The 26,084-nt window shown below is 38.6% G+C and overlaps 1 protein-coding gene across 23 annotated transcripts in view; it reads left to right on the top strand.

Annotated features, from left to right (window-relative positions):
- Positions 1-26,084, top strand: part of SETD2 (SET domain containing 2, histone lysine methyltransferase) — a 111,522-nt gene that overhangs the window by 32,030 nt on the left and 53,408 nt on the right. For 9 of the 23 annotated variants that reach the window (XR_014822986.1, XR_014822974.1, XR_014822983.1 and 6 more), the window contains 7 exons: positions 3,393-3,516; positions 5,089-5,166; positions 7,290-7,387; positions 10,442-10,568; positions 18,276-18,410; positions 19,369-19,488; positions 21,828-22,490. Coding sequence is in view for 5 of the 23 variants with exons in the window: in XM_021068704.2 (XP_020924363.2) it covers positions 3,393-3,516; positions 5,089-5,166; positions 7,290-7,387; positions 10,442-10,568; positions 18,276-18,410; positions 19,369-19,488; positions 21,828-22,490 (1,345 nt within the window). In the remaining 18 variants the exon portion in view is untranslated. Of the gene's footprint in view, positions 1-902; positions 2,955-3,087; positions 3,517-5,088; positions 5,167-7,289; positions 7,388-10,441; positions 10,569-18,275; positions 18,411-19,368; positions 19,489-21,827; positions 22,491-25,285; positions 25,689-26,084 lie in introns of those variants that run through there. The other 14 variants (XR_014822989.1, XR_014822991.1, XR_014822980.1 and 11 more) reach the window with 5 other exon arrangements.

Here is a 26,084-nt window from a genome sequence, read left to right as displayed (position 1 = left end):
CTAGGACTCAGGATGGCAAATGGCCCAAAGTTCAGCATGTCTTCATATTTTTGAGGTTTCATCTTTGTTGTAGCATGTGTCAGCACTTTGTTACTGAATAATACTACATTTTATTTATCATCACTTCATGGACTTAGGGCAAATTGGACTTTTTAAAACACTTTCCCTCCCATAATGTTTTATTAAAACGTTGAAAAGTTGAAAGAATTGAATAGTTCATGCCCATATAACCACCACTTGGGTCCTAAAGTTGTTGACATTTTGCTCTGTTTGCTTTGTTATGTATTTGTCATGTGTCCATCTCTTTGTCTATTCATCAGTCCATCTTGTTGATGAATTTTAAACTTTCCATATTTACAGCCATCTAGTTTTGCAGTGTTGTTGACAGTTTCTGCCCTCTTCCGTCTGTATGCCTGCCACAGTGGAACCCTGTTGCCTTTAACAAGCTTTAAGTGAGGAGAGCTCCTTGCCAAGAGCAATGTCAGACTTAGATTGGTTTTTTTTTTTTTTTTTTTTTTTTTTTTTTTTTGTCTTTGTGTCTTTTCTAGGGCCACACCTACGGGATATGGAGTTTCCCAGCCTAGGGGTCTAATTGGAGCTGTAACTACCAGCCTACACCAGAGCCACAGCAATGCCAGATCCGAGCCGCGTCTGCGACTTACACCACAGCTCACAGCAACGCTGGATCCTTAACCCACTGAGCGAGGCCGGGGTTCTAACCTGCAACCTCATGGTTCCTAGTCAGATTCGTTAACCACTGAGCCATGATGGGAACTCCAAAGATTAACTAAGAATCATAAGAATGATTGCCTCTTCCTGTAGGGGCTTTAGTCACTGCATGCCAGGCCATTTGATGTTCTGCACTTTTTTGTTTTGTTTTTTATATATACATATGTATACATATATACATACACACACATACACATATATACATACACACATACATATGTACATATTTATACATATATACATAGGCTTTTCTAAGAAACCTAAATCTATTTTATCTAACCAGTTTTAAGGACTACATGATAAACTTTTGTATTTGCCTCATTTAGTTTTTTGGAGGTTAGGCGCTGAAGGGTTTTGAAAACTTTTCTCTCAGCTGCTTGATCAAGTCTAAACTGTTGGATCCATGGTTACTGGTATGTCCTTTAGATTTCTTGATAGTGTGAAGTTTTTACTCTTGAGTGATTTAGTGGTTGACCAGGTTCTGGTATTTAACTTTTTTTAAGTGAATGTTTTTTAAGTGAAGAGATGATTTGAGAGCAGTGTCATCAGAATAGAATATTTTAGTACAGTAGAAGAAAGTATCCTTATATATCACAAAGGGATAAGCAGTCTTTTGGGTGGGGTTTAAATCCCAGGCAATAAATCAAGTTTTATGACCTCTAAGGTGATCTGCACTTCTCTAAATTCCATCTTATTTATGTGCTAATAGGCATAACACTGATATCACTGGGCGTTAGTAAGCTTTATTTTTTATTTTTATTGCTTTTGCTTTTTAGGGCCACACCTGCCTCATATGAAGGTTCCCAGGCTAGGGGGCCAATTGGAGCTACAGCTGCTGGCCTACACCATAGGCATAGCAATGTGGGATCCGAGCCATATCTGCGACCTGCACCATAGCTCATGGCAACGCCGGATCCTTAACCCACTGAGCAAGGCCAAGGAACGAACCCACAATCTCATGGTTCCTAGTTGAATTTGTTTCTGCTGTGCCATGATGGGAAGGAGCTCCTAGTAAACTTTAAAAAGAGCAAGTTTAGGGAGGAGAATTTAGTTTTTGTCACTTGAGGAACTGGACACGTTTTTGACATTTTTAAGATGAGGTTCCAGATCCTGCATAAGGTGTGTTTTATAGTCATTATCGCATTTAATCTACAGAGCAGCTATGACGTACCGTTTTTATTTGTCTCCAGGCTAGGGGGTGCTGATCCTAGAAGTATAGGGTCCAACATCATAGGAGCTCAAATTTTGTGATCATTCTAGTACATTACCTATAAAATGATAAGCTTCAAGGTTAGAAAGGAATATTAAAGTATTGTTTATAGAGATAGTAATTTGGCTTTTCAGGAGTATCTATTGAGTAATCAGATTTTAATTGTTGAGAGAGACCTAAATGTGTTTGCAATGGACTGTTAGACAAATGCATGTATATCCATATATTACATCTCTCTAATCCTGGTTTGGACTTTTTTCTTTTTTGCATAACTCTTTTCTCATTAACTGTAATTGCTTTATTTTCTACAATAAGTGGTTTTAATTTTTTCAGTTGGCCAGTTCTTTCTTTAGTAAGTGTACTGATTATGTTAGTATATCGTAAAATAAGTAGAAATGATTTACATTTTTACATTTCAGTAATCTCTGGTTAGTATGAGGGTGTGTTTGTTTTGAAGGGATAAAACAAGACTTCCAGGTAGAACTTGGGAGTGAAGCATAGAGAAGCATTTGTTTATATGGAGGTGGATCCTTGAAGTCATTGGTGAGATTGGGCTTTTATAAAATAAAGGGAGGGGAAAGAGACTGAGGATTAGTATCTTTAATAGAGAAGAAGTAGGTAAAGAACCACACGAAGAACAGTCAGGGTAGAAGGTAGAAAGAAGCCAGAAGAGAGATTAATCATAATTGTTGACAAATGCAAGAGAACTCAGAGAATGCAATCAGAGAAAAGGTTTTTTTTTTGTTTGTGTTTTTTTGTCTTTTTGCCTTTTCTAGGGCTGCTTCCAGCGGCATATGGAGGTTCCCAGGCTAGGGGTCGAAGCAGAGCCATAGCTGCCGGCCTACGCCACAGCCACAGCATTGCGGGATCTGAGCCACGTCTTCGACCTACAGCACAGCTCACGGCAACGCCGGATCCTTAACCCACTGAACAAGGCCAGGGATTGAACCTGAAACCTCATGGTTCCTAGTTGGATTCGTTAACCACTGCGCTAGGATGGGAACTCCGAGAAAAGGTATTTTTGACCTTTAACATCATTAGAGACTTTGGAGTGTAAATGTAGTAGGGAGGGCTGCTGTATTTGCTTTCTTTTTTCTTAGAACATAAAGCCTCTAAGTTTTCATTTCTTCCTTATTTCTGTTTCTCAGTTATGAATCATTATTTTCATGATAACGTAGAGCAGACTTAAAAGTTTGTTTTAATATCTAGTTAGAACAAGGATATACATTTTGGTATATGCATAAATTATAAAAGCTTCTTAGAGTCAGTATTCTTCGAAAAGTATGAGGAAGGAGAAAATCAACCTTGATTACACATATTTTGTACATCTTGTATAATAACAAATCTATCCACTTTACAGTAGTTCTTTAAATTTCATTATTTTTGCATGGCTGTATGTGTTTTACCATGTAGCTCCTAGACAGAAAATACTGTTTTATTTTTCTTTTGCCAGGAACACTTTTGTCCTGGAATATTGTGGAGAGGTACTTGATCATAAAGAGTTTAAAGCCCGGGTAAAGGAGTATGCTCGAAACAAAAACATCCACTACTATTTCATGGCCCTGAAGAATGATGAGGTAAATGGCATGGATGTGTTTCTTTGGGTTTTTTTTGGCTATACCCACGACATATGAAACTTCCCAGGCCAGGAATCTATAACCTGTGCCACAGCAGTGACCTGAGTCACTGCAGTGACAACGCCAGATCATTTACCTACTACACCTCAAAAGAACTCCCTGTATAGGTTTTTTCTATTTGCTTACAAAATGGATGAGGGAGTGGAGGGGGGGAGAGAGGTATTTATATATGTAAATGTAAATATACATGCTTCATACTGTAATTCTTTTTTTTTTTTGGTCCTTTTTGCCTTTTTTAGGGCTGCTTCCCGCGGCATATGGAGGTTCTCAGGCTAGGGGTCTAATCGGAGCTGTAGCTGCTGGCCTGCACCAGAGCCACAGCAACCCAGGATCCAAGCTGAGTCTGCAACCTACACCACAGCTCACGGCAATGCTGGGTCCTTAACCCACTGAGCAAGGCCAGGGATCGAACCCACAACCTCATGATTCCTAGTTGGATTTGTTAACCACTGTGCTATGATGGGAACTCCCATACTGTAATTCTTTTTTTTTTTTTTTTTTTTTTTTTTGGTCTTTTGTTGTTGTTCTTGTTGTTGCTATTTCTTGGGCCGCTCCCGCGGCATATGGAGGTTCCCAGGCTAGGGGTCTAATCGGAGCTGTAGCCACCGGCCTATGCCAGAGCCACAGCAACGCAGGATCCGAGCCGCGTCTGCAACCTACACCACAGCTCACGGCAACGCCGGATCCTTAACCCACTGAGCAAGGGCAGGGACCGAACCTGCAACCTCATGGTTCCTAGTCGGATTCGTTAACCACTGCGCCACGACGGGAACTCCGCATACTGTAATTCTTAAAAATTATTGATGGGCCCCAAAGAGCTTTTGTTTATGTGGATTATATTTATCACATTGAAAATAAAAGCTGAGAAGTTGAAATGTTTATTAAACCATTTGGAAGTGACAATATGTTGACACAAATATGTTGACACAAATAACATGCTTTTATGAAAACTAAGTATTTTCAAAAATTTTTTCTCGAGTGAACAGTGTCATTTACAAATCTCTTTAATGTCTGGCTTAATAGAATTCTGCAAGATTCTCATGTCTGCCTCTATATTCTGTGTGAAAATTCAAATTGTAGGGACTTATCCCAGGATCTGCTATATCTCACTTTGACAGTGGGTCCAACAAGAGTTTTAACAAGTTTTCCAGTAGATTCAGATAGACACTCAAATTTGGGAGCTACTGCACTGTGCTGTAGCATACATAGATGAAATTTTATGCTTATGAAGAAAGATAGGAATAAAAAAGGATGAAATAAATAGCTGAAAAAAATGAGAGAGACAGTTGATAGATTTAGAGATGATTTTGCCTATAGGTGAAAAGTTGATAGTTGTCAAATCTTTTTGATGGGGCAGTTGGTTGTCACTTTGATGTGTAAAGGTAGTATGAGAGAATTCTCTAAAGGAAGGGTAGATCAGGGATAAATGTATTCAATGTGCCCGATGCCTTTCCTTTGCAAAATGAACATATAAGGTCTCATTTTTAACTCTTTAATTATCCTTTTCCCTAGATAATAGATGCTACTCAGAAAGGAAATTGCTCCCGGTTCATGAATCACAGCTGTGAGCCAAACTGCGAGACTCAAAAAGTAAGTTGAGGTATATTTAGGGTTTGGGATATTTGTTCAAGAGTGCTGTTCTGAACATTAATTTTAGATTCTGATCAAAGGGTACCGTGAATTTTATTTTTTAATCATTTAAGTAATTTTTTCTTACTGTCTTGTTAAATATTTTATTTCAAAATAAGTTTAGATTTATGAAATAAGTGTGGAAGTAGTATAGATTTCCCATACACTGTCCTTCACTAGCTTCCCCAAATGTCTACATTGAACATAACCGTAATACAGTTCCCCAATCCAGGAAATACTGTTAAGTAGTCTAAAAACCTTATTCACATTTTGTCATCTGCCATTTTTCTGGTCTGGGACTCCAACTGCATTTAATTGTCACATCTTTTTGCCCATTATTTTAGATATTATTTAAGGTGCTAAAATAAAAAACTAAATTGTAATTTTGTTAAAATCCAGTATGTGCTATTATATTCAAGTTTTGTATCTGAGTATATTATCAGTCTTAGCCAGATGCCAAATTTGATGGTTTTAATAACATTTATAAGGGGCTAAATGGCCACAGATGAGAGATACTCTGGTGTGCGTGTGGGTTCAGTGCTTCTCAACAAGGCCAGTCTTTGGGTTTTGCTTATCTTTATGCCCCTGTGCTTGGCACGTCGTTAACACTTGATAAATCCATTTGCTGATATAACATTTTGAGATAATGATCTTAGTACCTTCTAATTCCTGTTTTAAGCTTAGATTAAAAGTTACATGTATGCATTAGAATAAATATTGGTTCTTTTTTTAGGTTAAGAAAGCTATGGACCTACTCCCTAGAAAAATATATCGGTGATTCTCTCTCATAGTTTTGTTTTTTGATCTTTGATCTCTGTACAAATTGATCTTAGCTCTGTACTAATTGATCTTAGCTTTGGCTCTTTTAAGAGCCAAAACACATAATGAATAGGAGAACCCAGAGTGGAATTATTTAACCTAATTAAGTTCTAGTTCTGGTTTTGCCTGCAACTAGGGGCCACATGTCTAGCTGTGAGACTCCCACTGTAGGTGTCCCCTCACCTCTTTAAGTCTAGGTTTTTTTGTTTTTGTTTTTGTTTTTTTGTCTTTTTGCTATTTCTTGGGCCGCTCCCGCGGCATATGGAGGTTCCCAGGCTAGGGGTCCAATCGGAGCTGTAGCCACCAGCCTACGCCAGAGCCACAGCAACGCAGGATCCGAGCCGTGTCTGCAACCTACACCACAGCTCATGGCAACGCCGGATCGTTAACCCACTGAGCAAGGGCAGGGACGGAACCCGCAACCTCATGGTTCCTAGTCGGATTCGTTAACCACTGCGCCACGACGGGAACTCCTAAGTCTAGATTTTTAATCAATAACATATTTCAGTGGCCTAGATAGGAGCTCTCCAGTCAGCTTACATCTTACATGTTCTGGAACTACAAGGTTTAACTCTTGTGTATTTAACCCATTTTAGTTTTTGAGTTTTATGCATATGTTCTGATGCTTCCCTGCCCTTTCACTACAATCAGCCATTTATGACCACTGCTTCATGAAATTAAACTTTCGGCATCAATGTTTCCCTCTTTCCATGCCTCATCTTATCTTGGAACATAGTTACTTTTAACATAATACAAAGTAATATAAATTTGCCTGATACTCTGTGACACCAGGCATTTTCTATTTGCCTATTTTTAGTACAAGTGAATCTTTACTGTGTGGAAATGTGTATTAGGATAAGTTAAAATAGGAGTTCCCATTGTGGCTCAGTGGTAACGAACCTGATTAGTATCCTTGGCCTCGCTCAGTGGGTTCAGGATCTGGCATTGCTGTGAGCTGTGGTGTAGGTCAGCAGCTGCAGCTCCGATTCTGCCCTTAGTCTGGAAACTTGCATATACTGGAGATGTGGCCCTAAAAAGCAGCAAAAAAAAAAAAAAAAAAGTTAAAGTAGCAGTTAATTTTAATAAGAGTGATACTTAAATATGTTAGTTTGCTTTTTTTTAAGTTCCCCATTTGCTATTTGGAAAAGCCTTTTTTGTCTAAAGAGGCACATGCATAATTAAGGCAGCTAATGACCTTTAAAAAAAAAACATGACACACATAGATTAACCAGTTACTAATTTATTTTCTTTTAAAAACATCTCAGTGGACTGTGAACGGACAACTGAGAGTTGGGTTTTTTACCACCAAACTGGTTCCTTCAGGCTCAGAGTTAACATTTGACTATCAGTTCCAAAGATATGGGTGAGTATTGATCCTGTTATGTTTTGCTGCTTCTGATGGGCAAATATAGAAATCCAGAACTTAGCTGTGAATTACTGAGAAGTTATATAAACCGTCAGCTCTTACCTATAGTGTTCTGTTTCAGTTTTATGTGTTTTCCTACTGTTTAACACTTTTGGCCATTAAGGGATATTGTACAGGAACCACGTAATGTTGCTCTGAACTTCATGCTGCCTTATTTATATAATTATGTTTCTAATGTAATTTTAAACCTCTTTTATTATAGGAATGTTAACAGAGTTTGTATGTATAAAAAGAACAGTGTAAAAAATCCGTGTAGCTACCATTCATCTGTCAGTTACCAACTCATGACTAATCCTGTTGTTCATCTATATCACATTGTGCTCTGAAAAATAATGTTACCTAGTTCTCTCTACTGAAACCAATAACTGATGAAGTAGCACTAAATACCTCTAGCACCTGTATTGTGGTTTTACAAAAACCCACTAAAGGGAACAAAAAAATGTCTGGTTTCAAGTTTGGGACAGGAATTGAACAAGATGACCCTAGTTATTTCGTCATACCAGAAAACCATTTATAAAAGATTAGGAGGGTCATGTCAAAGGGACTCCAGAGTTAGCTTGAATAGACACTCCCTTAACAAAAGTGGGAGAGTTCTTTTAACACGTAAGCATAGATAAGAATAATAACTGATTTGAAATACACTATGAAAAATCTATGAGTTTTGAATTTCCAGTGTGGCATAGTGGGTTAAGAACCTGACTGCAGTGGCTCGGGTCACTGCTGAAATGCAGGTTTGATCCGCAGTCCTGCACATCAGGTCAAGGGGTTTGGCATTGATTGCCACAGCGGCAGCTCAGATTTAGTCCCTGGCCCAGGAACTTCCATATGCTGGAGGTGCACTCATTTCAAAAAAAAAAAATGCCCTAATAAAAAAAGAATTTGAAAAGAAAAATCCATGAGTTTTAACAAAGTTTTAAAAACAAAACAAAGTTCTCTTGTGGCACAGCAGGATCTGGCATTGCTGCAGTTATGGCACAGGCTGCAACTGTGTCATGGGTTCAATCCCTGGCCTGGGAGTTTCCACATGCTGCAGTGTGGCCAAAAAAAAAAAAAAAAAAAAAAAAAAAAATACAGTAAAGCCATAAGTAGCCAAAAAATAAAAAATAAACAAAAACCACATTAGTCATAATCTAAGAGAACCAATTAATGATTTAGAAAACTAGTTTTCAGGAATTCCCTTTGTGTCTCAGCGGTTAACAAATCTGACTAGCATCCATGAGGATGCAGGTTCAATCCCTGGCCTTGTTCAGTGGTTTAAGGCTCCGGTGTTGTTGTGAGCTGTGGTGTAGGTTGCAGACACGGCTCTGATGCTATGTTGCTGTGGCATAGGCCAGCAGGTACAGCTCTGATTGGACCCCGAGCTTGGAAACTTCTATATGCCGCGAGTGCAGTCCTAAAAAGCAAAAAAAAAAAAAAAAAGAGAAAACTGGTTTTCATTTTCTAATTGAAGTATAGTTGATGTGAAATATGACGTTGTAGGTATACAACATAGTGATTCAGAGTTTTTAAAGGTTTTATTCCATCTATCTATAATCACTACAAAATATTGGCTATACTCCCTGTGTTGTAAAACATATCCTTGTAGCTTAATTATTTTATACATAATAATTTATATCTTTTAATCTCCTGTCCCTACCTTGGCCTTCCCTCCCTCCCTCTCCCTACTGGTAACTACTATTTTAAAAATTAAAAGATTAAAAAAAAAAGTTTGTCCTAACTTTCCCAAGTGAATTCTGCTTCAGATAAAACCAAGAAGTTTGTGAGAGAAAGTTCCTATAGAGGTTATTTCAGCTAATAAATGAAGTAGTAATGATACCACCATTTTGCAGCACCTCATGTACTAATTAATCTAGGCAATGTTTAAGTATTCTGGAGTTAAGATTGGACCAGGTTCTGTGTAGACCTCCATTATTTTTTTTCCTGTGTCTGTGCTGTTCTCTTTGAAAGAAGGGAAACTGAAAATTAACTGCTATTTGTGATTCCCTGCTGTTATTTATTGGATATTTTTGTGCCTCTGATTGCTACTCTTATATACTAAATCTATCAGTTTACTTTTGGAATAGTCCTTCATGTTTTCCTTGGGTAGCTCTGGTTACAGAGTAAATAAATGGCAGAGGTGGTATACCCAAGCCTGTAGACTTAGGCCTGTGTTCTTTCCATCACTTTTCCTTGGCTCTGTGGCTATATTTATTAGTAGTCTCATCCTTATGTAATGATAGTTTTAATAACCACATTTTCTTTTTTTATTGTTTAAGGTTTTATTGAGTATAGTTGATTTACAACGTTGTGATATTGTGTCCTTTACCAGTAATGCATTTTATGTCTATGTGTCTGTTTATAATAATGCATTTTGTTCTATGTGCCAGTTAAGTATTTACATATAAGTAATAGATATTGATCTATGTAAGCAGTTTGTTCTTACCCCCAATAGGTATATTAACTCTTAATTTCATGTATTAGTAGGTACCCTTCACAAATGGAGAAATTACTAACTTCTTGACTAGTTTTGTCTAACTAACAAAGGAAGATTGGAAAAATAATTTTTTGGGGGGGGGTCTTTTTAGGGCCTTAACTGGCGACATATGGAAGTTCCCAGGCTAGAGGTCAAGTCAGTGCTATATCCGCCAGCCTACACCACAGCCACAGCAACGCCAGATCTGAGCCGAGTCTGCGACCTATACCACAGCTCACAGCAGTGCCGGATCCTTAACCCACTGAGCGAGGCCAGAGGTCAAATCCGCAACTTCATCGTTCCTAGTTGGATTCGTTTCCGCTGTGCCATGACGGGAACTTCCAAGAATGGCTTTTTTAAAGAGCAGTTTTCTGGCATTTGCATTAGATAGCGTCAAGTTTGGTTGGTGTCTCTTAAAGTACCTTTTTTTTTTCTTTAGGCTGAATTGACTTCTCTCTTTTATGTAATTGCTATATTATCAACATTTTTATGTTGTTTACTTTCTCATAACTGACATCTTTCCTGTGCTCCTTGAATAGGAAAGAAGCACAGAAATGTTTCTGTGGGTCGGCTAATTGCCGGGGTTACCTGGGAGGAGAGAACAGAGTCAGCATCAGAGCAGCAGGAGGGAAAATGAAGAAAGAACGATCTCGTAAGAAGGATTCAGTAAGTTTTCCGCTCCTCTTTCAATTTTCACCATATACATTTTAAGAAGAAAAGTAGCTTTCCTCATTGAATTTTGCAAAGTTAGACTACAACCTGAGAAATTTAGGGTCAGATGAAATAATCATGGAAAAGAAGAATGGTTGCTATTTTAATTTCAGTTTTGTAGAGATTAGAATTGGATACTAAGGACTAATTTTTTAAATTTAATTTTTATTTTATATTGGAGTATAGTTGATTTGCAATGTTGTATTGATACTGAGAACTCTTGAAGTCATCTTGAAAACACATGGGCTAATAGTTTTCCAGAGCCTGTAAAATTCCTAATCTTACTTTATATGTAAGTAAAATGTTTATCTCTTGGGTCATATAAGTCTGATCCACATTCCTAATCTTTTAGTACTAGCTTATCTTTTGTTTGCAAGTATTCTTAAAATCTCTGAAAATCCTTTTTGGGGTATAAAGTGAGTTTTGAGAGATATCAGGCAACCCAAGAGTGAGAAAGTGTTGGTTTCAGATGGTCTTTTCATTTAATACATTAAAACAGTGTTTGGTAGCCTTTTCCATCCTTAGTTCACCTCAGTCACTGCTGGAGGTGAGTGGTGTCTACTACTAAAAGGGCTCGGGTTTTTTGTTGTTTTTAAAAATTCCCCCCTCCCTTTTTGTCTTTTTGTCTTTCTTTTTACAGCCATACCTGTGGCATATGAAAGTTCCTGGGTCAGGGGTCGAAACAGAGTTACAGCTGCAGCTTATGCCACAGCCATGTCAACACTGGATCCAAGCCACAGCTTGTGGCAGTATCAGATCTTCAACTCACTGCACATGGCCAGGGATGGAATCCATGTCCTTAAAGAGCCAACATCAGGTCCTTAATCCATTGAGGCACAGCAGAAACTCTACCCCCTTGCGTCTTTTTCTGAGGATCTGTTCATTAGAGCAGTTTTTCTCTACCTTAGAACCACCTTGGCAGGGTCCATAAAAAAAATACACATTTCTGGGCCCATCCTCAGACCTATGAATCCTAGTAGAAGGCTAGGAGAAGGGGCTTAGGGGCTAGAGGGTTAGCCAGCACATCCTCCTGTGATTCTTTTGTAGTTAGCTCATTCCTAGGCTTTTTGGGAACCCATATTAAGAATTATAAAATGGCAGCAATCTGGAGTTCCCTTGTGGCTCAGTGGCTATGAACCCGACTAGGATCTATGAGGATGTGGATTTGATCCCTGTCCTAGTTCAGTGGCTTAAGCGTCCAGCGTTGCCATGAGCTCTGGTGTAGGCTGGCAGCTGTATATGGAAGTCCTCAGGCTAGGTGTCAAATTGGAACTGCAGCTTCCGGCCTATGCCACAGCACCATGGGATCCAAGCCATGTCTGCAACCTACACCACAGCTTACAGCAACACTGGATCTGTAACCCATTGAGCAAGGCCAGGGATAGAACCCGTGTCCTCATGGATACTAGTTGGATTCGTTACTGCTAAGCCACGACGGGAACTCCCAGGAAAGTTTTCTTTAAACTCCATTAAGATTGCTTTTATTTTATTTTTTCAGCAATCAAGTGAAGTCTTTATTACAGGAAAGCAGATAGCTCCCAGGGGTTCTGGGAGGGGGGAGAAGAGCTCCACTCTCTATTGTCTTATAGGGTTTTTATCCCTTAAAGATGGGGGTTTCCAACGTGGGGTCCAGAAAGATGTGGTTTTCTCCCATTGGCCTTGCTTAGTTACCTGTATCAGTCCTTGTCCAGTAAGGGTTTTAGGGGTGGAAATGTCCCATAAGTTTTATGATTTCTTTGTTGTTCTCTTCTCTTAAACTAAGTCACCATTCCTCTCATTTCTTTTCTATCATTTGAGAAGTGGATTAGAAATTAAGGTCCATGTGGGGGAAGGCACATTTCCTATAGTGAACGAGGCCAAGGGGAAGGTTCTATCCCTGTAGTAAATAAGGACTGTGGGCAGTTACTCTTTGGAGCCCTTAAACCACAAATGTTAGATTGCTTTTATTTTTAACTCTTATTTCATATAATTGATAGTTTATCAGAACAGCTACAAAATTGTCATTAACCATGTTGACCTAAGCTAAAAATCTCCATAAAAGTTTCCCTTTGGCCATTTTCTTTTCAAAAGTTATATTAAAAACTGTATTATTTATGAAGAATATTCTTATCATGTGATTTCTTGGGCAGTGTTATACTGTCATCACACCAATATTGATTTCTAACTTACTGATAGGATTCAAGAATAAACCCAAGGTACCAAGGTGTAGGAATTACTAGGTTTTTGTTCTGGTAATGATGTTTTGTATACATCTCAGTATTGTATAGTATTAAAAGCCAAGTCAGATGTAACATGTGAATCCAGTCATTGGGTAGGCTGAAATAATGGTTTGCTACAGATGTGAATTTGAAGTTGTTTCAGAATAGGATTGTTTCGAATAAAGTTTTGCCCAGATAGATAGAGGAATGACCCAGAGTGAATATGGGTTCCTAGAAGGGTCGTTTGTCCTTGATTATAATGAAGAGTTTGACTTTAGTACTTGGATTGTCTCTTATTAAAATTCCCTCTGGATGCCTAGATTCTGAGTTCTGGTCAGGTACACAGTTGAATTAAATCAAAAGTAGCATCTCTTGGAGTTCCCATTGTAGTGTAGCAGAAACAAATCCGACTAGGAACCATGAGGTTGTGGGTTCAATCCCTGGCCTCGCTCAATGGGTTAAGGATCTGGCATTGCCATGAGCTGTGGTGTAGGTTGCAGACGAGGCTCGGATCTGACTTTGTTGTGGCTGTGGTGTAGGCCAGCAGCTGTAGCTCTGATTAGACCCCTAGCCTGGGAACCTCCATATGCTGCGGATGTGGCCCTAAAAAAGACAAAAAGACAAAAAGACAAAAAAAAAAAAAAAAAAAAAAAAGTAGCATCTATTGAGATTCCCTTTGGAATTCTTTTGGGTAGAAGATGCCACAGAGAGGACAGGATAGCAACAGTTTAAAATAGAGTTCTGCGTGTTGTAACCATTAATAAGAATGTGTTAATGGCACTGTAATTTGGCACTATAATGTGTACACCCCCCTTTTTTTAGTCCTTGATTGGTAAACATTTCTTATTCCTTGCTCTTGAAGATTGCATCTATGTATATACAGCTTATCCACTTAACAAAAGTAAGTTCCTCCAAGACAGGTGATTGTCTTGTTTGGATATGTCACAAACTAGATACTTAATAAAATGCTTATTGATGGAGGTATAATAAATCACAACTGTTATTTGGTGTTATTTGTAGTTTGTAAAGTACAAATAAGTTGTCTGAAACTTACTTTGAAACAAATTAACAATAACTAATTGATAAAATAGAGGGTGAAAATCTACCTAAGAGAGGAAATACTTAGTTTCAGCAGATAACAAACAAGTACTAGTGTCCAGAATATGTGGAGAGCTCCATTTAATCGCTAAGAAAAAAATAGCACAAAAGAAAAACAACTTCCACAGACATTTCACTCATGCAGATAGCCACTAAGCATATGGAAGGGTGTTCAACCTCATTAGTAATCTGAAGAATTCAAATTAAAACTGCTATCAGCTGTTATTTGTATACTCACCAGATTGATAAAAATTAAGTCTTATGATACATAGAAATAACTCATACACTGGTGGAGGAGGTGTAAACGGATATAATTGCTTTTGAAGACACTTTGCTAGTTACTGAGTGTGAATATATGTATATTATATGAGCCAGGAGTTGCACTCCTGGATTAATAACCAGAGAGAGACTTGTTTAAGATGTACATTTGGAGTCACAGCAACATTATCTATGTTAGAAAAAGTAGAAACAACTCAGATACTTATTAGCATTAGTATGAATAAATTATAATGTAATCACATGATGAAAAAAAAACTTGTCATGAAAATGAAGGAACTGTGGCTGCATGCAACAACATTGATGACTCTTAAAATGTAAAGTTGTTTGAAAAGGAAGCCTGGCACTAAGTTGGAGACATCTCTAGAGTGGAGAAGAGAAGGAGCACTTCAGGAATTCTGGCAATGTCCTCCCCCCCCACTCCTTTTTACCTGAGTGTTGGTTACCATGGCTGTTGCTGACCTGTTTGTTTATTAAAACTACATATTAATTTTTATATACTTTTCTATTTGCATATTATATTTTATCAGAATGTATTAAAATAGTGTTTTAAAGACAGTTTATACCTCCAAACACTAAAGTATTAATAAAGAATAAACATTTTTCTTGGATTGATTAGGTACTCAACAGAATAAATTTTTTAAGTGCTATAGAATTGTACATATAGGAGTTCCCGTCGTGGCGCAGTGGTTAACGAATCCGACTAGGAACCATGAGGTCGCGGGTTCGGTCCCTGCCCTTGCTCAGTGGGTTAACGATCCGGCGTTGCCGTGAGCTGTGGTGTAGGTTGCAGACGCGGCTCGGATCCCGAGTTGCTGTGGCTCTGGCGTAGGCCGGTGGCTACAGCTCCGATTGGACCCCTAGCCTGGGAACCTCCATATGCCGCGGGAGCGGCCCAAGAAATAGCAACAACAACAACAGCAGCAAAAAGACAAAAGCAAAAAAAAAAAAGAATTGTACATATAAATTTTCAGTTATCAGTGATTTATTCAGATACATCCTAATGCTCTTTATACTTTTTTTTTTTTTTTGCCTTTTGGCCATTTCTTGGGCCACTCTTGTGGCATATGGAGGTTCCCAGGCTAGGGGTCAAATCAGAGTTGTAGCTACTGGACTACACCAGAGCCACAGCAATGCGGGATCTGAGCCACGTCTGCAACCTACACCACAGCTCACGGCAACGCTAGATCCTTAATCCACTGAGCAAGGCCAGGGATTGAACCTGCAACCTCATGGTTCCTAGTTGGATTCGTTAACCACTGCGCCACGACAGGAACTCCTCTTTATACTTCTTGATACCGTTTAGTTATCACAAATCCACAAATCTTTTTGGAATGTGATGACCCAGAAATGAAAAATAAGTACTTATAGTAAGTTTAATGAAAGCATTCAGACTCGGTCATTTCCTACTTTCCTTTCTGCTAAGTATCCTAAAAGTTATTAATTCCATAATTGGTTGTCCACTTGAGTACCCAAAATTATGGAAGCTGTATCATACCACCACTGGAATTGGCTTTCTTACTTTTATATATATATAAAAACCATTAAGCTTATCGTCATAGGAGGAATGTTCAAAGGTTATTTGCCTTCTGTATTTTGTTTGCAAAATTTTTAGTTTTTACATTTTTGTTGCTTATTTTATATCCAAGTAGTTTTTTGAATACTTTTATATCTGAGTAGTGCCTTTTATACAGTAATATCTATTCAATTTATTGAATGAATGAGAGTAACAATTCAGTTTTGTTTCTAACTTTTCAGATTACATGCCTAGTTATGAAAAGAAAATAACCCCGTCTCTTAGCTTGGTGAATATCAAAACTGTCAAAAGCAAGATTTTTGTATTTGAGAGGGAAAGTGGAATTGTAAAGCTCCTGGTCTTTCCTGTTCCAATCCTCTAGAACTTGGGACACAGAAAGTTTTTACATTTAGGATATGCACCAAAAAAACATCTTTAAGGAAATGTTCTTGGGAACTCCTCACATTTATTTATTTATTTATTTGTCTTTTTGTCCTTTTAGGGCCGCACCCGTGACATATGGAGGTTCCCAGGCTAGGGCTCTAATTGGGGCTATGGCTGCTGGCCTACGCCGCAGTCACTGCCACACCAGATCTGAGCTGTGTCTGCGACCTACACCACAGCTCATGGCAACGCCAGATCCTTAACCCGCTGAGCGAGGCCAGGGTTGAACCCACAACCTCATGGTTCCTAGTCTGATTTGTTTTCACTGCATCACCACAGAAACTCCTCAAATTTCATTTTGATCATATTACTTCCTTTTAAGGATTCGTAATAGGAGTTCCTGTCATGGCTCAGTGGTTAACGAATCCGACTAGGAACCATGAGGTTGCGGGTTCAATCCCTGGCCTCACTCAGGGGGTTAAGGATCTGGCGTTGCTGTGAGCTGTGGTGTAGGTCACAGACTCGGCTCAGATCCCGCATTGCTGTGGCTCTGGTGTAGGCCAGCGACAACAGCTCCGATTAGATCCCTAGCCTGGGAACCTCCATATGCTGCAGGAGCAGCCCCAGAAAAGGCAAAAAGACAACAAACAAAAGGATTCAGTAATAGAGCTCTCTTACTTAGTCCCATCAAATCCACATTCTTTTGTATTCCATCTGAATGAAATCTTCTAACACCAGTCTTCATTTTGATAAGATTTTTCTCACTTCCTCACCACTGAATGTATTCCAGCCAGTCTGAGCTAGGCACTATCATAATTTTCCATTCCTGTTCAAGCTTTTTTCTATGCTTCCTCACTCCTTCTTCCTCTTATCTTACCTATTTCTTTTGTTGTTGTTGTTGTTGTTGTTTTGGTTTTGGACGGGGGGCAGGGTTGGCCATGCACGCAGCATGCGAAAGTTCCCAGGCCAGGGATTGAACCCACACCACAGCTGTAACCAGAGCCATAGCAGTGACATCAGATTCTTAACCCACTGAGCCACCAGGAAACTCCATGTTCCCCACCCACCTACCTTCCTTTCCTTCCCTTCCCTCCCTCTTTCTTCCTTCCTTCCCTCCCTCCTTCCTTCTCTCCCCTCCCTCTTCCTTCCTTCCTTTCTTTTTTCTTTTTCTTTCCTTCCTTCCTCCCTCCCTCCCTACCCTTTCCTTTTCCAGCTGCACCTATGGCATATGGAAGTTCCCAGGCCAGCGGTCAAATCTGAGCCATAGCTGCGATCTATGCTGTAGGTGTGGTAACGCTGGATACTTGACCTGCTTCACTGTAGCAGAAACTCCAACTTTCTTTTTTTTGATGTAACATTATTTTTGTAAGATTGATAAATTTGTTGCATTTGGTTGTACTTGATTCCTTTTATTGTGGTATGATATACACTATATGAACATGCCAATTTTTATAACCTGACCACAGGAATTTGGGTTGTTGGCAGTTTTTTGCAATTTTGAATCGATGTTCAATGAACATTCTTCTGATTCTCTGAGTATATACATGCTTAAGTTTCTTTTGGATTTCTTCCTTTTTTTTTTTTTTCCCAGCTGTGCCTGTGGCATACAGAAGGTCCCAGGCTAGGGATTGAAACTACTCCATAGCAATGACAATGCCAGATCCTTAACCCTCTGAGCCACCAGGGAGTTCCTCTCTTGGGTTTGTTCTTAGGTATGCAACTGCTAGGCATAGGGGATACAAATATTTTACTTTTCAAGCTAACGCTTTATTTTTTTCTGACGTACTTTTCACCTAATACAATGTTTTTTCCCTCCCATAAAGGCAGCTTTTTTTGTTTGTTTTGCTTCATTGCAGTGTCTTCACCTAGAACTATACTTGACATATAAGTACTAGGTAAATATTTGATGAGTGAATGAAATGATTTTCAAATTGATCATACCAATTTATATTTTCATTAGCAGTGTATAAACGTTCCTTTTGATCCACATCTTTGCCTAGATTTGATATTAATCACACTTCTTATTTTTTTCCCCTAGTCTGGTGAGTGTAACATGGTTCTTCAGTGCAGTCTTAATCATGTTTTCCTTATTACTTTTTAGGTTGTTTGATTCTTAGATTAATGAGGGTTTATTGTTTGGTTGGTTGTTGTTGTTGTCTTATAACCAGATATTTTCCTTTGCCATGGCAGGTGGATGGAGAGCTAGAAGCTCTGATGGAGAATGGTGAGGGTCTCTCTGATAAAAATCAGGTGCTCAGCTTATCCCGGCTAATGGTTAGAATTGAAACTTTGGAGCAGAAACTTACCTGTCTCAAGCTCATACAGGTGAACACTTTAATATTAATTTATTTTTTATTTCTGAGTTTGAGGTGGGACATTTAAACTACAATTCAGAGTGATAAATGGAAAAGGAATAAATTTGATGAAAAGTTACTTTTATTTTTAAAATGGTTATGTGAGTTTGTTGTGACTTAGAAAAATTGTACTCTTTAAGAGTTCATCATCATTTAATCTGTTAGAAGATCTTGTTTTCTCTTGTCAAAGAATGTGGTGAGATTTGTGTGTGTGTGTAACAATTCATGACACTTGATAAAGGTTTTTCTCCTCCCTTGATAGTTAGCATGCTGATTTTATTTACTCCAGCTTATTAAATATTCCACAAGAAGGTGGATAATAAGAAAAGATTAAAAAAATTTTTAGGGAGTTCCCTTCATGGCTCAGGGGTTAACCAACCTGACTTAGTATCCATGAGGACACGGGTTTGATCTCTGGCTTTGATGAGTGGGTTAAGGATCCAGTGTTGCTGTGAGCTGTGATGTAGGCCTGCAGCTACAGCTCTGATTCGACCCCTAGCCTGGGAACCTCCATATGCTGTGGGTACAGCCCTAAAAAGACAAAAAAAAATTTTTTTTGTAGTTTAGCTTTTTCAGTAAAATGGTGAATATAATTTGTTTTGTCATTCAGAATGGAATTTCATTGTAAATGACATTAATAGTTATATAATTTTCTACTTCAGTAAAGTCCAGGTTGACTGGATTCATTTTAGTTATTGAAAAAGATTATAATCTCTTATATGAAGGCATTTATTTTTTATATATATATATCATTTATTTAGATATATAAATAGAGTTTCTAGGGTTTTTTTTTTTTGTGTGTGTGTGTGAATATAAATGAACTCTTTTAGTCCTCTCTGTGGGCCCTCCTTAATGGTCTGTCTGGTATTTTTTGTCTCCCTCTTCCAACCCCCAATACCCTATATCTTGCTTCCCTTCCCGCATGGAAGAACACACATTCACAATCTTGCCTGAAGTCCTTTCTGGAACGACATGGGCTGTCTTTGTTGTGGATCTGGATGGCAGAGCTAGGTGATGGCCGGGAAAGTAACCAGAAGCTTCAGGAAGAGGTAAGTTCACACAATTTGGTTGTTTCTTAAAACTGCTATATTTATTATTTAGGTTGAGAGTATTGTGATAGTATCAGTGATAATGAATTTAGCACTATATTTACCACTGATATTAAAATAATTACATAATATTATTATCTTAATATCATTCCAGTAACTTAAGTTTACATCCTTTTTTTTTTTTTTTTTTTTTTTTTTTGTCTTTTTAGTGCTGCACCCATGCATATGGTAGTTCCCAGGCTAGGGGTAGAATCTGAGCTATAGCTGCCGGCCTACACGATGGCCACAGCAATGCCAGATTGAAGCCAGGTCTGCGATCTACACCACAGTTCACAGCAACACTGGATCTTTAACCTACTGAACAAGTCCAGGGAATGAACCCATATCCTCATGGATACTAGTTGGGTTTGTATCATCTGAGCCACAACGGGAACTGGTACAGACACTTTGAGTTTACTGTGTTGTTTTCCCTCTAGTAATCTTTTTAAGCTTTGTACTACATAGTTGGTAACTACAAGAATAAGATATAATGATATAGTTAAATGTAAGATCCAGTTTGTTGCTAAAACCATAGTTTTAAGAAGATGGAAAATACATGAAACTTAAATTCTGGGGTTCCAAAAAATTAATGAAGAGTTGAATTCTGACGATAAGAGTAAGAACACTTTGGAAGTTCCTGTCATGGCGCAGTGGTTAACTAATCCAACTAGGAACCATGGGGTTGCAGGTTCAATCCCTGGCCTTGCTCAGTGGGTTAAGGATCCAGCGTTGCTGTGAGTTGTGGTGTAGGTTGCAGATATGGGTCAGATCCAACATTGCTGTGGCTCTGGCATAGGCCGGCGGCTATAGCTCCGATTAGACCCTTAGCCTGGGACCCTCCATATGCCACAGGAAGCGGCCCTAGAAAAGGCAAAAGGACAAAAAAAAAAAAACAAAAACAGAGTAAGAATACTTTTGAGGAGTGAATAAGTGTTTTAAGAGCTCTAAGTCAATGCTCATTGATAGTGTCGTTAGCGGAGTTGTTACATTTATACTGTCTGATGAAATATACAGTATTTCCTAACTTGGCTTAAATCATAAATTCAAATATAATCCCAAAGTAATTTAATAATAAATTTTTAAAAACAAAAACATGGGATTAAGCAAATGAGTGATTGTCTTGCTTTCAAACTTTCCCCAGAGATTTAGCAATAAGTAGGAGTTGGGAAAGCATTGGGGTTTACATAGAACTACATTGGGGAACACTTTGGAAGAAATTCTTGGGTTTCAGAGCGTGGGGGCAGGAGGTAGTTAGGTCTGAATGAGAAGAGAGTCTTGGAGTTCCTGTCGTGGTGCAGGGGAAACAAATATGACTAGGAATCACGAGGTTGCAGGTTCGATCCCTGGCCTTGCTCAGTGGGTTAAGGATCCAGTGTTCCCGTGAGCTGGGGTGTGGGTTGCAGATGTGGTTCAGATCTGGTTTTGCTGTGGCTGTGGTGTAGGCTTGAAGCTGTGGCTCCCATTCGACCCCTAGCCTGGGAACCTCCATATGCCTTGGGTGCGGCCCTAAAAAGACAAAAAAAAAAAAAAGAAAAGAGAGTCTCTTAGCTAGACACCTATTTGTCAAAGGCTAAATAAGTTAAGTATTAAATATCGCCTTTTTGGTTTGTATACAAGACATTTAAATGTATACTGTTGCATAGTTCCCAAGCTTTTATCACAGTCATTTGGGAAACTTCTTAGAAAAACATACCCAGAATGAGGTGCAGTAGTGCTTATGTTTTAAAAAAAAATCTACTTGGGAGTTCCAGTTATGGCTCAGTGGCTTAACCTGACATAGTGTTCGTGAGGATGTAGTTTTGATCCCTGGCATCGCTCAGTGGGTTACGGATCCAGCATTGATGCAAACTGTGGTGTAGGTTGCAGATGTGGCTCAGATCTGGCATTGCTGTGGCTGTGGTGTAAGCTGGCAGCTGCAGCTCTGCCCTGGCCTGGGAACTTCCATGTGCTGCAGGTGCAGCCATAAAAAGAAAAAAGAAATATACCTGGGTTTGAGAACTACTGGTGGAAAATATTCGTCCTGTTCGATGGTGTGAGCAGTTTACCTGCTCCACATTTTATTTTTGCTGGTCAGTCTTATTAAAACAATTTTCCTTATTTTCTAGAGGAGAATAATATTATGAAATTTAAATCCTTCTGTGGTTGTAAGACTTAGGTCTTAATTTAGTAAGAAAGTAAAAAAAAAAAAAAAAAAAAAAAAAACAACCAACCACTCCTTCTGTTTAATGATCTGAATTCAGTCCAGAGCTTTGAAAAGTCAGCTGTATAAAGTGATATCTTTTTTTATTATGTTTAATCAGATTATAAAGACTTTGGAACATTTGCCTATTCCTACTAAAAATATGTTGGAGGAAAGCAAAGTACTTCCAGTTATTCAACGTTGGTCTCAGACCAAGACTGCTGTCCCTCAGCTGAGTGAAGGAGATGGGTATTCCAGTGAGAATACGTCACGTGCTCACACACCACTCAACACACCTGATCCTTCCACCAAGTTGAGCACAGAAGCTGACATAGACACCCCCAAGAAGGTAGCGTTGCGCAAACTTAAAATTATAAGTGAAAATAGCATGGACAGTGCAATCTCTGATGCTACCAGTGAGCTAGAAGGCAAGGATGGCAAAGAGGACCTTGACCAGTTAGAAAATGTTCATGTAGAAGAAGAGGAAGAGTTACAGTCACAACAGCTACTCACACAACAGTTGCCTGAATCTAAAGTTGATAGTGAAATTGCTGTGGAGGGCAGTAAGCTACCCACATCTGAACCAGAGCCTGACACTGAAATAGAGCCTAAAGAGAGCAATGGCACAAAACTAGATGAACCTATCGCTGAGGAAACACCATCTCAAGATGAAGAGGAAGGTGTATCTGATGTGGAAAGTGAGAGGAGCCAGGAACAGCCAGATAAAACAGTAGATATAAGTGATTTGGCCACCAAGCTCCTGGACAGTTGGAAAGACCTAAAGGTAAGAAAACGTTTTTGTTCATTTTACCCAGGTTTAGAGTTCCATAAACTTTAAGATGAATTATCTACTTTTCTAGCAAACTGTATTTTTGAAAAAACAATACTGTCAGCTAATTTATACATGTCTCAAACATCTTTTAACCCATGGCCAGAGATGCCTAACTAATAGATAAATGTCCCCCTTTTCCTCACTTAGGAAACTATATCACAACATTGAATCCAGTTTTTCTAGTGGTCTTTACGTGAAAAACAAAACCAAAAATCCTTTGAGTAACAGACATTCTATATTTAAAGAGTCTACATAAGAAAAAAGTTTAAAATAATTGGAAATTAATTTATTGGATTAACTAGAAATTAAAAATAAAATTAATTGGAAAACCAAGGTAATTTAGCAACTTATCATCAAAAATTTTTAAACATAAATATCTGTTCCAGTAAAACAGCTTTATATGGCACTAGTTCATACTCAGTTTCATGATTGTTTCTGAAATAGGTCTGCTTTTAAATGCCTATTTCTTTGGCTCAAAGATGTTATCTAGAGAAAAAAGGAGTTCTGAAACCCTTACATCTAATACTTACATAATTGTCTGTTGAACTATATAGCATGATGTGCAGGATTTGCTTTGCAGAGAACCCAGTCTGGGTTGGATAAACTCAGAAGTGAATAACAGGATGAGACTAGGAGATATGTGGTAAATTTTGATCATAGATGATCTGGATCTCTGATCCAGGTCCTGAGGATCCTGTGGGAACAGGTTACTACCTAGCCTATATCCTTCTGTTTCTCCTTTCTTCTGCCAAAGGTGAAGCAGCCAGATAAACCAGCAATACAAGTTTGCAGCAAGATGGACACCTGAATTCTCTCTGTTCCCAGTTACGACTATAAAGCTCACCCATTAGATGCTGTCATTTTATTCATAGGAAACTATCCTTACACTGAGCAAAAGGAGTATTTGGTTGTTTGTAGACTGCTTATTTTTGACATTTGGAATTTACTGTGTTGAGACCCTTCTCTAAGTATGGTGTGGTTTCAGCTCTCCTTTACCTATTTGAGCTCTTAGTCATGCTATGCTCTGATCACTTATAGTTCCGCATAAACTAACTTTATTAAGCCTTATGAAATCTGACCTTATTATAAATATAAATATAAAAGGATTCAGAATAAATCTGTTTATGAAACATGAACACAGAAACTGGAGTTGCAGTTAACTGAAAGAGCTGCTGGAACAGTCACTTGTGTGAACATTTATTTAAGGCTGCTTTGCAAGGGCACAGGAGTCCTTGGAAGAAGTCCCTTGTGTGTTTGGAGACTGATAGTAGGGCCTGTTCTATGATTGGCTCAGTAGGGAAGGTAGAAGTGGAGACTGCCGTGAGCTGTGGTGTAGGTTGCAGACGCGGCTCGGATCCTGCGTTGCTGTGGCTCTGGCGTAGGCCGGTGGCTACAGCTCCGATTCCACCCCTAGCCTGGGAACCTCCATGTGCCACGGGAGCGGCCCAAGAAATAGCAACAACAACAACAACAACAACAAAAGACAAAAAGACAAAAGACAAAAAAAAAGAAGTGGAGACAAGCACACTCATAGACACAGGTGTATAGAGAGTGGGGTTGTAGACCTAGTAGTTCACTTGCCTAAAAAGGCTCTGGTTGAAATAATTAAAAGAAAAAAAAAACTACAATCATGTTAATTCCTTAAAAAAAAACTGTCTCTTAAAAAGTCTAGAATAAGTAAATATTTTTGTTTCTTTATATGGTAGTTTTAAAATTACAATTATAATGATATAAATTGTTCTTTGGGAATATCCTTAATTCAATTAGATATAACTGGTACTTTAAACTGAGACTGTAGACACGTATTTTTTGAGTTGTACAAAATTATTTCTTCCCTTGCTTATTGTCCTCCCTACTCCTATCTGAAAGATCAAAGTGGTTGCATAGACCATGTAGTTGATGATCCTCCTGACTTGAGGTTTAAAATTTTATCTGTACCTAAAGTATATCTTTCTTAACCTTCATACTTTGGATTTATCCCAATTCTTAGCATTGAGGAAGTCATTAAATAAAATCCTCCTTCAAACTTTATAGTTTGCTCTGGAATCATTACCCATCTAGCATTGCATTACTGAGAAATGTTTTTGCTTGACTGAATTGTGATGTTTTGTTATGCATTGGTGCTGGGGTTCTTAATTCATCTATCATTCTAATTAACATTTACCATGGTTCTAATTTCAAAACTGATTATGGTTGTCCTTAAAAAATATACTTTAGCTAGGGAACCCATAATTTTAACACGTTTTAGAGAAACACCTTGACTTGATGTGATTACTATATATCCATACTCTCCCGGCATTGAAAGAGTTAACTACTTCTGTCTGACTTCCACCTATGTGTTCAAGTAGACATTGACAGAAAAGAAAACTATTATTCAGCCAACCTTTATTAAGCAGCTGTTGCCAAGCACTGTGTTAGTTGTTGATGTTAATTCCAAGATTACACTAAAAAGCATTGATCTGAGATTGTGGTTATGTTAGCCACTACAAGCTTCCCTGACCTTCATAGGCCACTTTAACATTGTTGGACATGTGTTCCACTTGGCCTTTCTACACACTGGATGGAGTGAAGAACTGAAAGAGGTTGCTTCCAATTTCTTAATCTTGATTTTGCTGTGAAGGCAAACTATAGGGATCATCAGTAAATGAAAGAGGGTGGGAGGGAAGGGAATGAAGCTTCATGAATTACTCTTTGTCCTCCCAGATCTGATGATGATCCCCCTTGTAACTTGAACCATTTCCATCTAGCTTCTCAGGGCAGCAAGGAGCTTGTTAACATCACCAGCTGACCATGTGTCTCCTTTTCTCAACTCCATTTTCAACTTCGTGCTGAAGAAAAACGAGAACCTAGAGTGCATTCTGTGAAGAAACAGGAAGATGGTTGGGAAGTTGGATGATGCATGAAAAATATAATAGGTGAAAAGAGGACAGAGGTGGTTAACTCACTGGCGCCGGCGTTATTTTGGTGCGTCCATTGCCGACAATGGATGTCGTTCTGGGAAAATCCCGACTCCTGGCGAGAAAGGATTAAGTGAGCTACTTTTTCTATACCTCTATACACAGGACCACTGCCTTGGCTCCACAAGGCTTACATATTTTTGACTCCTAAAGTAGACCTCAACAAGAAACATCACCCAACACATTGCTACATGTGAGCAAGTATTCATTTTCACATTCAAATTAACTGGGCTACATTTTCAGCAGGGACGTGTACATGTTTTTCTGTTTGTAAAAGGAATTGTTGTACATCACCCCTCATGCTGAAAATATACCCTAGACTTCCCAGGGCAAAACAGCTGGTTATAAGTGATGATTAATTATAGCTTGACTTGAAAAATCTTCATTTGGATCTAAGAAGAAGAGGTAAGGTTCCCGTGAATTTGGCAGTTTCAGTTGCAGTTAAATAGCTGCAAGATTGTGATGGCTAATGATTCCAGAGCCTCTCTTGTAAATACTTAGGTTACAGGATTTGTGTCTCCTTATAATGAAGTCTGAATATAGTTTCATCTGGATTAGATGATTTAGGGTCATTTTGTACATGTGATAA

This window comes from Sus scrofa, chromosome 13, assembly GCF_054392235.1.
Source record: "Sus scrofa isolate SSC_HxYL_T2T_F1_AM1 chromosome 13, Sscrofa_HxYL_maternal_Yorkshire_Landrace_v2.0, whole genome shotgun sequence".
NCBI classification, from domain to species: domain Eukaryota; kingdom Metazoa; phylum Chordata; class Mammalia; order Artiodactyla; family Suidae; genus Sus; species Sus scrofa.
This window is presented reverse-complemented; position numbering and strand designations above follow the sequence as displayed.